This window comes from Chelonoidis abingdonii, chromosome 6 (assembly GCF_003597395.2).
Source record: "Chelonoidis abingdonii isolate Lonesome George chromosome 6, CheloAbing_2.0, whole genome shotgun sequence".
In the NCBI taxonomy this organism is placed as follows: Eukaryota; Metazoa; Chordata; order Testudines; family Testudinidae; genus Chelonoidis; species Chelonoidis abingdonii.
Genome location: NC_133774.1, coordinates 38,674,479 through 38,687,175, shown reverse-complemented (window position 1 = coordinate 38,687,175; position 12,697 = coordinate 38,674,479). Strand labels below are relative to the sequence as shown.

Here is a 12,697-nt window from a genome sequence, read left to right as displayed (position 1 = left end):
ACGTAAAATAAACCAGCATTGTATGTGTATTAATAAGGTTCTTATGCATAAATCGTCAGCAACATAAAAAGCAAACTTTCATTTGAACACTGTCAGAGAGTTTAGTATATTATTTTCACAATGGTTTATCCAATTTGTTAGCTTGAATCTTCATGACTCTGCTGTTGAAGGTATTTCAAACAGAAAATAATTGGAAAATTAAGTATTTGCTTTAAGAGTTTCTTTTGCTTAATTTCATTCTAGGAACTAGAAGATGTGAACAAATGGGGCCTGCATGTTTTCAAAATAGCAGAACTATCTGGAAACCGACCTCTGACAGTCATTATGCATACCATTTTCCAGGTGGGAAAGATGGAAGCAGCACTAGTGCTCTTTATTCATCAATTGTTATGTTTCTTATAAACTTAATTGTTTTCCTCTTCCTTCCTCCAGGAACGGGATTTGTTAAAAACATTTAAAATTCCAGTAGACACTTTAATAACTTACTTGATGACCCTAGAAGACCATTACCATGCAGATGTGGCATATCACAACAATATACATGCTGCAGATGTTGTTCAGTCTACCCACGTACTGCTGTCAACCCCAGCTTTGGAGGTAAATCCACATATCCATGGAAGAGGGGAGAGGGAAACACACGCATGTAAAATATCAAAAACTCTTCTAAGCTAAATGTAAACTATCCCAGTGTCTGTAAGACAGTATGTTTTTTGTAATATAGTTTCATGAGACTTTCTCTTCTCAGGGAATTTAGTGAGGACTCAAGTTTATTTACTTGGATTTGTCCAGTGACTAGCGCTAAATCAACTACATTCTGTTGATAACGTGATAACCTGCTTTCACCATTTACTTTTAACTACAGGTCATGTCCTGTCATTTCCCATGTGGAGTTCTCATTGAAACCACTGGCAATTATACAGAAAAGGCAATGACAGGATGTGTTTCCCTAAGTAATATAATGCAGTCTTTTTGGTTTTTTCACTGAAACATTTTTTGTCCACAAGACTACATTATATTTTTCTGCTTCTCCAAACTGAATTTCTCTATCATTTGCTTCAGTGTAACATTCAGTACTCAGGCAATGTTAAACCCATGTTAGATCCTTAATGGGTTGTCTTATTTTGTTTAAAAAATCCTTGAAATCCTGACTCTTTTAAAATGAATCCTCTTTATCTGAGCTGTTTAAAAGAGAGCTTAAGTCTCTGAGGTGAAAGGAAGCTAGAGAAACATTGGAATCTCTCTCCTTTTTTAGTATAAGACTATGATTAAGCTTAACTTACATCTTACTTTGAAACTCCAGTAATTCAAAAGGATTTGCATCCACTTAGACCAGGTTTCCATTTTGGCCCTCTGGCTCATAGGTGCTGAATGCCTCCTCCCTCCCTCACCTTCCCCTTGAAGTCAATGAACAGGGAGAGCTCTAGGGATCTCTGAGAGGTCTGTTAGCTCCTAAAGGAATCAGTCCTCTTGGAGAAGATTTTCCTCATGGCAGGGAGGAGGTTCAGCTTCTGTTCATAAATGGAGCTGCATTACCACTTGCTCCAGTGGGCAGCCAAACTGATTGTCAGTAACATTACTTGATCTGTTGAGTCAGCTATCCTTCAGAGTCTTGTTTTCAGCAGTGTTTGAGCCAGTAAAATACTAATATCACCCTACATACTGTTATTGACTAGTTTATTTTCTTAATGGCTTCTAAAAGGAGAATGAGTACATTGTAGGATGTATACCTTGCAGCTAACAGACATAATAAATCATAACCATTCTCTCTTAATATCATTTAGGAGGCATGCTCCTTTTTAATGTCACCAATACATATTATATGTTGATAATGAAATATAAGCATACTTAATGCAACATAAATATACTACCTGGGGTAACACCGTAGTATATAATAATTAGTTAGACCAAAATTTTCAGACTTGGGTACATGCTAAGATTTAGGCACCTATCTATATTTAGTGATCTAAATACAAATGACCTTATTTATAGAGAGATGCTGAAAAACCTACAATTGTCTCGTTCTATTGAATTCAGTGGTGCTTTCAGTGCTAAGGACCTCTAAAATACAGGCACTTTTATAGAAGTACCTGTCGATACCCAAATTTGAAATGTCTTGTATATGTAAAGGATTATTTTCCAAAACTTTGTGAGGATTATATTTAAATAACTTTTTGAAGTTCCTGTTATATTTAAACTATATTGAAAGATGTTTTTGTTTGTTTTATTTTTTGAAATATGAATTTTGAAGGAGACAAAAAATCAGTGTACTGTCCTTTTACTGAAAAGGCAGTTTCCTTGGTTAGTAATTATTGTTTCTATTGTATGGTTTTTCAGGCAGTGTTCACTGATCTGGAGATTCTTGCAGCAATTTTTGCCAGTGCAATACATGATGTTGATCACCCTGGGGTTTCAAACCAATTTCTTATCAACACAAGTAAGTGTGGGTTGGTTTGTTTGTAATATTTACAGTTTCTACTTGGTATCCTGTAAGATGTGCATAGAAAATGAGAAGCACAAGCCTTTCCACTTCATACCCTTCTCTTACCTTTTCTTAGAATATACATGTGTTTGTATTTTAATCTGATAGTCATTTTGCAAGTAATTTAACCGTAGACATATACTCAAAGGAGGAGGAGTTACTAGGTGGATGAACTCTAGCACTGTCACCCACTAGGGGCAGAATGGTGGTAGTTCTCCTGAAATAAGTGGAAGTTATGTAAGATTTCCATTAAATAAGAAAAAAAATAGGTAAGAGCTGTAGCTCACCAGAAATATCAAGGTTGAAATTACATTGAAGGTCTGAGAAGGCATGGGGGAAAAATCAAGAAAATAGAATCATGCCTGTGGGTGCATCTTTAACCCATCTTCATACATGTTAGTAGATATTGTAGTAATTTCTGCATTGACTGACTCTGTTGCACCAGTGCTACAATGCCATGACCCAGCAGTCTGAGGGAGAGTGTTCCAGCTTTGACTTTTTGCTGTTATAAGTTCAAATCAGACCCTGAACATTATATGAATTTATTTTTATGTGCTTTAATGGCCTGCGGGCTACCCTATAGTGAAATGCAAATTGGTGACTCATCCACAAGGAGGAGGATAGGAGATGTGTCAGAAGTTTCAAAGTTGTATTGCTAGCAAGTGCACTTCAACAGTGCAACATAGGAACAGATCGAACCAGGCTTAGTGCGCAAAAAAGCACTTAATATTAAATCTCCCAAGATGTAAACAAACCATTTTGTGGGTACGCTCAATGATAACACACTATTATGAGGGCATGGAACTGCTATAGAATGAGAAGAATTTAGTTTAATTTAAATAAAAGCATTTAAATCTGGGAATTATTTTTATTCATTTCTGGGGAGGTTGCTGAATTTTTGTCAGATTACCATTGGGTGACTGGCCAACTCAAGGGACTGATAGTGGTATATAAAGCTCTTCACTTCTGGGTAAACAGTTCAAATCCACCCCAACTATTCATATAGTTATTCAGTGACTTATGAGAAATGAGACAATCACTTTAGTCCAATCACCACTGGACAAGCTGCCACATTACATTTGGCACTAATTGGCACTCTTGTTGGCAGGCTAAAGAGAGGCCAAGGATTTCAGGCCAGTGGAGACTGCACAACACTGTCTCTCCCCCCAGGATAGTGTTCCCTGCCAGATAGGTTGGAAGTACATTGCCATGGCACCGTATAGAAGTCTGTACTGTCACTACAAGTGTTTTATTCACTCTGTGGATAAACAGAGAATGCCAGTCTCCAAAAAGGCTCCTACTGGAGCTCTTTTTACAAGTATTAAATTCAGTGGGGACTCAGACTTTAAAAGGATTAGAGAAAAACAGTAGAAAATGCATCACCATCTTTGGGAACAAAGACACTCCCCCAAACAGAGGAACAGTTCATCTAAAAGTATATATACTGATTTATAGCACCCAAGATGTCTGCCACTGACCAGGAGGGATGTGGCTAGGGCACTGAGAGGAGATACAGACTCTCTGCATCCCCTGACCCTCCTCTTTGGCAAAGGTCCCCTGGAGCTGTGGGAATTAAGGTGCTCCCCCTTAATTGTAATCCCTGAGGGAGAGCAACTATATAAAGCCATACTTTTCTTCAGTCTTTTCTCACAAACATACCAGGAGCCACTAACAAGATTGTTATATTGAGTAAGATATGGGTATTTCCCCCATTCTTCCACAGCAATTACAAATGTTAACAAAATCAAACCACCCACAGGACTTCAACCTTTCTGAGTAACAGTAGTGTTGAGCACTCCTTACAGCCTTGGCTTCCAGAAAGGCTGATTTTCCTACGATTTTCCATGTCCCTTCTTGGAAAAATAGCAAATAAACACGCTTACAGAATTTTCTGGGAAAGATGAAAGGGTTGTTGGTTGACAAACAAGGTCTTTTTCTTCTCTGCTGTTATGGCTTTTCTGCCTTCAAGGCAAAGAAAGGTAGAGGAAGGATTTCCTGAATCACAAGTTTCACGTGTTTGGTACAGGAGAGTGAGACAGCAGGAGAATACATAATGAGGCTCCTTAAATCTAAACACGAGCCTTCATGTGCAACCCCATTGAGCTGAAGGGATTTTAGACTACAGTGTCTATAAAAGAAGATAACAAGGACAAAGAGTAGAATAGACTGATGCACAGCTAGATTTAGGATACAGAAACTGTAATAAACAGAAATTAATGTCAATAAATGACAAGTGTGATTGCATACAAAGTATTCTTTTTCAATAATGCAATCGTTATAGGCCGTATACTCAAAGGCATGTAAATGATTGTGTGTATAAAATCCAGCTGTGCTCCTGCGTAAATGGAATAAAATATGCTCTTCATTTCCAGAGTAGGCTGGTTAGTCGGCCTGAGTAGATGCATGCAGACTTCTGCATATATCTAAGTACAAGTTGTTCCTGGATGTTGCTAAGAGGGTACATGAGCCCCTTTATTTTCCGTGCTGTATAGTCTGAGTTAAGAATACTCACATTTGACAAAGAAGCACCTGTCACTAGTAGCAAGTTGCATGCAGTTCAGTTATTGGGCCAGGTCACTGCTTACGGCTTTCAAGCCATATGGCTCTCCAAGAGAATATTGAGAAGCACCGCTGGTATTATCGTGTCACCCTCCTCCCAGAACATGCTGTTTTCATATACTAATCGCCCCTTTACTCCTCAGAGTGCCTGAGTTTGTTGAGGTGCATAAATTGAAAATTAAGCTGTTCGCTACATGCTTAAACCAGGGCAAATCCTGAGCTTTGTTTTCCTGGCTCTGAGTTGTAGGCAGATGCAAGTTAACTTTAATAATATTGTGTTGGAACGTATGAGTGCCATATTTTCCATCTGATCTGGTGCACATGTGGGGTGGGTTCTGAAAGTACTGATCTGATTCTTTATGCCTGTTCCCCACACTCTGCCTCAGTTTGTTAGGGTTTTCTGGGGTTTTAAGTTTACTTCACCAGTTCTGATAGTCTCTGAGTTACACAAAGCTTGTTTCTGTGCAAGCCAATACAGATAGTTAAAATATGGAAGGAACAAAAGTGTATTTCTAAATCCTGTTACAAATATTATGAACTCACGTTTCTGCATTACCATCTCATGAGATTCCAGATGGTAAATCTAGGAAGGGGTTAGTTTGACCTGCCACCTGCAGGAAGGAATACAGAGAAGGACTGTTGTAAATATTAGAATAATATGTGCTTTTCAGCTGTCTTGGGAATCTGAAAAATCAAAAAATAACCTGGGAGGAAACACAAGCTTTGTTGACATTCTGCCTCGTGACTGTCTTGCAGACTCTGAACTTGCCTTGATGTACAATGACTCATCGGTACTGGAGAACCATCATTTAGCTGTGGGTTTCAAGTTGCTACAGGAGGAGAATTGTGACATTTTCCAGAATTTGACCAAAAAACAAAGACAATCACTGAGGAAAATGGTCATTGATATTGTGAGTTACAGCTTGAATTTCCCATTTCTAATGCATTCAGATTGCATTAACAAAACAAACCTTAGATAGTTTTCTGGTACATTATGTACACTCAGGCACATAATGCAGGCAATGCAGTGAAAATTGCGTTACGTATAAAGCATGTATGTTGGACTTCTTTTAAGTTAAAACTAAAGGCTGGCACAACCAACGGCCTTTACGGCATGGAGAACCCTAGTTAGGAAAAAAAATTATATAGTCATATATGTGGATCATGGTTCCCGTCATACCCCCCGCCAAAAAAACAATAACATAAACCTGTATCTCTTTGTGATTTGGTGGCTGTCATATTCAAGTATTGAAAAAAAAATCATTCAATCATGTTAGTTACTAATGTTTTGTCTTCACCTTCAAGGTGCTTGCAACAGACATGTCTAAACATATGAATCTGTTGGCTGATTTGAAAACTATGGTTGAGACCAAGAAAGTGACAAGTTCTGGGGTTCTGCTTCTTGATAACTATTCAGACAGAATTCAGGTAAGATCATCCATGCTGAAAAATAGTCACTAGCCTTCATTTACTAGGTTTGTCTCTCTAGTCCTACGTGGGTGTTCGTCTCATTTAATTCTGTCCCCATTCTCAACTCATTACACTCTCCCTTTCCTTTCAAACGTGTTCATTAGCTACACGTGCCATATTTCCATTCAATATCACATTCTGTTGGGCATTGACTAGCTCTTTGGTTGAGCTTTGAGCTAGGAAACTATTTTTTCTGAGTTTAATTTGCTATGGCCTAACCTCTAAGCATCTTTGAACCTGATCAGTCTTGCACTTAAACATTTTTTACCTCTTAATATAGACAGAAGCTGTAGAAGTGAGATAATTTGTGGCTATTAATGGAAGTGTGAAAAACACACATAGACACATCCAGCTTTTGCTGTACAGAATAAATGCTGCGCTACCTGTATTTTCAAGATTCTGTTTCGCAGCCACCAGATGTGTAAATGGAAAAAAGAGCCTTTGGTCTCTAGTGTTAATAACACAGGAGGTGTTCAGTAGATAATATATATTTGTCCATTTTAGGTTTTACAGAATATGGTACACTGTGCAGATCTGAGCAATCCAACCAAGCCACTCCAGCTCTACCGCCAGTGGACGGACAGAATAATGGAAGAGTTCTTTCGTCAGGGAGACCGGGAAAGAGAGAGGGGCATGGAGATAAGTCCCATGTGTGATAAGCACAATGCATCTGTAGAGAAATCACAGGTAAGCCATTTGAATAAGTAATGAGACAACATGCCAATACATTCTAATAGATAAACTTGGATCTTAGCCACTTGATTTGTTTTATTTGCATGGGTTTCTGGATGTATGTTGTTGAATTTTTCCCCCTTTAATTAATTCTGCTTTTACGAGGAGTTGAGATTTCCTATCATTAAAAATAGCTGTGTGTGGGCCAAAGAGCTCCAGCATGGCACTGTTCTGTGATGTGGAATGTGTTATAAGGAGGAATACAATACATCTTTTCATTAAGCTTCCCTTTAATAGCACAATAGAAGTTCAGCTTAAGAGATAAGAATAAGTTGTTGGGAATTAGATTTAAAAATAAACCCTTTCCAATATACATTTCCCATTAATACACAATAAAAAGCTACGGATTCAGCCTGGAGCACTGCAATCTGTTGAGAATGCTACAAAAGCCCATTTTCCGCATAGAATAGCACGGCTTCTTTTCAGCCTTCTTAAAGATAGGATATCCGGCATGCCTGTTTCTGACAGTAGTATGCTCAGACATTGTACTCTATTCTTCTGGGAAGGAATGAACATCAGGAGCCTCTGTCTTAGCATCAAGAATTTCTATTTTGTTTTATAACCTATATGTGCATTTTTTCTTGGGAATGAGGTACTCATCCTGATTTTGTATTGTGACATTACTTGGAACAGGTGGGGTTTATAGACTACATTGTTCATCCTCTCTGGGAGACATGGGCAGATCTTGTTCACCCTGATGCCCAGGATATCTTGGATACCCTGGAGGACAATCGTGAATGGTACCAGAGCACAATCCCTCAGAGTCCTTCTCCTGCACCTGATGACCAGGAGGAGGGTCGGCAGGGCCAAACTGAAAAATTCCAGTTTGAACTAACATTGGAGGAAGATGGTGAATCAGACACTGAAAAGGACAGTGGAAGTCAAGTGGAAGAAGACACCAGCTTTAGTGACTCCAAGACTCTTTGCACCCAGGATTCAGAATCCACTGAAATTCCTCTTGACGAGCAAGTAGGCGAAGAAGTGGAAGGGGAGGAGAGCCACCCAGAGCCTTGTGTACTAGAGGAAGGTCATTCTCCTGACACGTAACAGTGTGAAGACTCAGTTTCTTTCTCTCTGTCTCTTTGTCTCTCTCTCTTTTTTTTTAATTAGAAAATGGTTTCCAAAGTGCATATCATATGCCACAACCATGGTCACACCTCACTGTCACCTGCCAGGACGTATGTTGATCAAAACTGACCTTAATTACTCAGTTTGGCACTCAGGAATATTGTAACCACAATTTCACCTCCATGGCATCAGAGAGCAAAGGGGAAAACATCCATGAACAGCATCTTAATAAGATCTCCATTTGGCAGATTTGATTGAAGAAATCAGGTCTCTAAAGTGGTTTCAAAGGAATACGGCCTACCAGCAAAAGGCTGGTGTGCATTGGGTCTTTTGTTTTGTTTTGTTTTTATTTACAAGCAAGGCATTGAGTAACATTCATCATCAGAGTTTTAAGAAAACAGCCAGAGAATGAACTGAGGTTCCTAATGGAAAACAAATGCACATGAATAATGGGACACAACATGAATCTGTTACCTGTAGGAAGATGAGCTGTGGAAATTGCATAATTTTCTAATTTCAAGTCTTCCTAATACATGACTGAAAAAAAAATAAAGTGTGACCAAGCGGGTTACACTGACCTCTGCATTTTGTATTATATGTAAAACAGAGATCTTTTGTAGAGCTTACTTTTATTATTAAATGTATTGAGGTATTGTATTTAAAGAAAAAAACACCTTCAGAACTTCATCTGCCACTGGTTATTTTTTCCAAAGAGTAACTTGCAAGTTTTCAGTACAAATCTGTGCAACACTGGATAATACTTCTAGTTATCTAGTTATAGATTTTATTTTTAGTTTTGCACGTTAGATTTTTATAGCATTGATTTGAGCTATAAAAATCCATTGTTTTATATACCAATGACTTCCGTGAAATATTTTTGTTTATGTTGCAGGAAACCCTTTCAGTAGGACGGAATTCATTTTATGTTTCTTTTTATTATAATTTTTTCAGACAAACAACAGAAGTCTGCATTGTCCTTTTGTCCTCACAGTGGAGCTGACCCTGCAATCCCACCCTTATTCCCACAAGTAGTGCCACTGAAACCAATGGGACCACTCAAGTCAGGAATTGCAGGAGTGGGCCCAGTATGAAAAAATGATGAACCATCTTTTTATATAAACATAACACTTCTCTTTGCTTAATAAAATTAGTTCCATTAGAATATCACTCTGAGGCTGAGAACTGAAGATCACTAAATAAGAACAACCTATTTGCTGTGGCAAAACAGTAGAATCTTTCCTATTTTGTCTCCCTTAAAACTTATTTTGTGTCAGCAGTTTAGGCAGTAGTTTCTGATTAGCTGGAGCACATGCTCACCTCAGAAGTGTGTGTGTATGTGTCTTTAAAAATAATCTTTAGCATATTTTTCAAAACTCCTTTTCCTTGCACGAAGAGCCAGATCATAAAGTTTTTTTAAAAAACAAGCCAGTAATGCTTGGAAAAGTTTGGATTTCCCCCCACATTACTTCACAATTTCAAAATGTTTCTCTTCCTATGTCCCAGTTGTGCTGAAAGGATCCTACTTGAAATCTGATCAGTACCTAAGCCTTCAGTAACTTGGAAAGAAAAAGAGGTTTTATAGAGTCATGCTTGTCATTATGCATTTCTACTGATAGGTCATGTGTAGTGGGAAGGAATTTATCTCCTATGGTTGACTCTTTATTAAGACTAATTTTGATGAGTGAGATTGGGAAATGGTTGCCTAGGAAAACAAACAAGATTCCTTCTGTCACAAATTCTGATCGAATGACAAAGCATAGGTGACTTCTTGACAAGATGAAATGGAAATGGCACTTATTTCCTTTGCTTGAGTTCAGTTGAACCTGTGAATTTATAGGAAATGAAAAAGGGGTATACCAATTTCAAAGATCTAGGATACAAACCCATTTAAAAAACTTTGGATAATGGTTTAGCTTTTAAAGCATTTTGCATTTTTCTGTCTCCAGGTTGTAGGTTTATCTGCCTTTAGCCCTGAAAGGGCTTTATCTGAGAAGATACCAAAGGGGAAAAGTGAAATGGAGAGATTTCGCCATGCTGATAGGAGCTTCAGGCTCATTTCTTTCCCTCACCATCTCCCCCTAAGCTCCCACTCCCATCTAAAAATCCTTTCAATCCCCAAGAGTGCCTGGAATCTTAATAATGAAAAAAAGCAATATAAATTCCAAAAATCAGTATGGACCTGAAAGGGTTTTACATCTGCACTAATTGAAAACAAATAGGCGTAAAGAATATGCCACCATATTGTGAAATATATACCCATACACATGGACAATCAAATAGTAGAAAAATACATGATTTCCTAGAGCCAGGAATCTAATGCACTGTACAATCTTTTTTTTTCTTTGCTGAAGTGTGCTTTGGCATTGCACACTGCTTTAAAAATAATACAATTAAAAGTGGCTTTACATGTTCTAAATATTTTTGCCATAAGAAAGTGCAATGAGTTGGGTACTGAATGGGAAAAAAAGAAAAACCTGCATTTGCTTATAAGAGTACACTTTAGCTTGCAAGTTACTGTACTCAGTAATGCTGTGTTGTTATTTTTAATTGTTTTTTTTTGTTAAAAGTTATGAGCGAATACAGGTAGAACAAATTGCATTCAAAGGTTTTTAAAAAAAACTTGAATGAAATGGATTTTACAGAAAGCTTTGACAATTCTTTTAAAATGCATTATTTATTTTATTTTGTGCCATGCATTTTTCTCACCAAATGACCTTACCTGTAATACAGTCTTGTTTGTCTCTGTTTACAACCATGTATTTATTGTAATGTACATACTGTAATGTTAATTGTAAATTATCAGTTCTTATTATAACATCATCCTTGACAGGTTGGTGTTGCTATATTTGGAAACTCTTGGTGAGAGAATGAATATTATGTATACATACTCCTTGTACATTTTTTCTCCTGTAATATATTATATGTCACCTTAGAGCTTGTTTATGGAAGATTTGAGAAAAACTATAAAATACATAAAGATATATAAATAAAAAAGCTGCAGGTCTTTGGTCCCAGGGCTGTGCCTTAACTTTGAACAATATTTTCTTCTGTTTTGCTGCATTTGAAAGTAAGGTAGTTGTGGGGCTAGGGCTGGGCATTCCTGCAATATTTTTAGTCGTTAATTGATTTGGTCACTGGCACAAGCTAGTATGTACAGTACTACAACCTCTTTTCATGAATGGCCCCATTTGAAAGTCAAACTTGTCTATACCTACAGTAGTGTAATTGCATTGTCTACCTGATTGTTTTCTTTCCACTTTTGAAGACTATAATCAGGGATTACTTCAGCCATTATTACCTGTTCCCTTTTTGAAGTTAACACAGTCATTTGAAACAGTACTGCACAAATGTGCTATACACATGGGACAGTTGTAATAACTCATTTGACTCTTAGGCACACAGGAAAATGAATTAATCAGAATTCATGTGCATTATTATTTTGACAACTCTCCTTCATCTTCCTTCCTTATTTAGATGTACAGGAAGTACAGTACAGTACTGTATAACCATAATCCATAGAGTAGTGCAAAAGACAACTTGAAATCTTGGAAATGTTTCCAACATTAATATTAGTGTTACAAGCAGCCAAAGCTTTCCTCTTTTGTAGATATACCTAAGGCTTTTGTACACATGTGCATAGTGTAGATGCACTAGGTGTAAAGCACGACTGTAACCCTTTAAATAACACTAGTATTAATTTTGCAGAATTGGCCTCTGCTAAGCATCCCTTGCCACTTAAACACCACAGTTGCTGTAGGCCAGTTAGCAATTAAGTTGCTAGTATAAGATAGATACCTCTTTTCCATTCCATTGATGCCCAGCCCTTGTAACATATGACTGTTCAGTGAAAGGAGAGATTCTTTTTCAAGGAAAAACAGAGCCTCCTTTTTGACACAAACTGTAGATTTTAGCAGCCCTGGCCCAAAGGAATTTGATTGCTTTTGTTTTAAACAGTATAAAAGGGACACTATAATAACAGAAATCCTGAACAATTTTTGTTATTGTTTTAATTTGGTTTTTCCTTTGGGTATGTCTTTAGACTGGCAACTTGTGTGAACATTGCAAATGATTAGTCTTTCAATGGTTTCTTAGCCTCTCTTACAGCCTATGGAGTAGTACTGTACATCAATACCTTCATATGAAATTTTTATATGCAATGGAAATAAAAGCATGGGTTGATTCTGCCTAGATCCTGTACTGGACTTTCTTTTGTAAATAAAGTTTATTGTACACAGTGCCATCAGTAAGAACACATTTTAAGATACAAATGAATGCAATAAGAATTAGATTCGTACATTGCCAGGACCATATTATATACTGAATAACAAGAAGTAAATTGGGGGGGGTCAATTAAATAAAGAGGTTATCCCATCAAAGACAACATTCCAT

At 37.4% G+C, this 12,697-nt stretch overlaps 1 protein-coding gene across 5 annotated transcripts in view; it reads left to right on the top strand.

Annotated features, from left to right (window-relative positions):
• The window catches only part of PDE4D (phosphodiesterase 4D), a 654,671-nt gene extending 642,175 nt beyond the window's left edge, over positions 1-12,496 (top strand). For all 5 annotated transcript variants that reach the window (XM_075066967.1, XM_075066968.1, XM_032796951.1 and 2 more), the window contains 7 exons: positions 244-342; positions 433-597; positions 2,335-2,434; positions 5,795-5,949; positions 6,344-6,466; positions 7,013-7,195; positions 7,874-12,496. In XM_075066967.1, coding sequence (XP_074923068.1) covers positions 244-342; positions 433-597; positions 2,335-2,434; positions 5,795-5,949; positions 6,344-6,466; positions 7,013-7,195; positions 7,874-8,287 — 1,239 coding nt within the window. In that variant the 3' untranslated portion in view covers positions 8,288-12,496. The remainder of the gene's footprint in view (positions 1-243; positions 343-432; positions 598-2,334; positions 2,435-5,794; positions 5,950-6,343; positions 6,467-7,012; positions 7,196-7,873) is intronic.
• Positions 12,497-12,697: the final 201 nt, after the last annotated feature.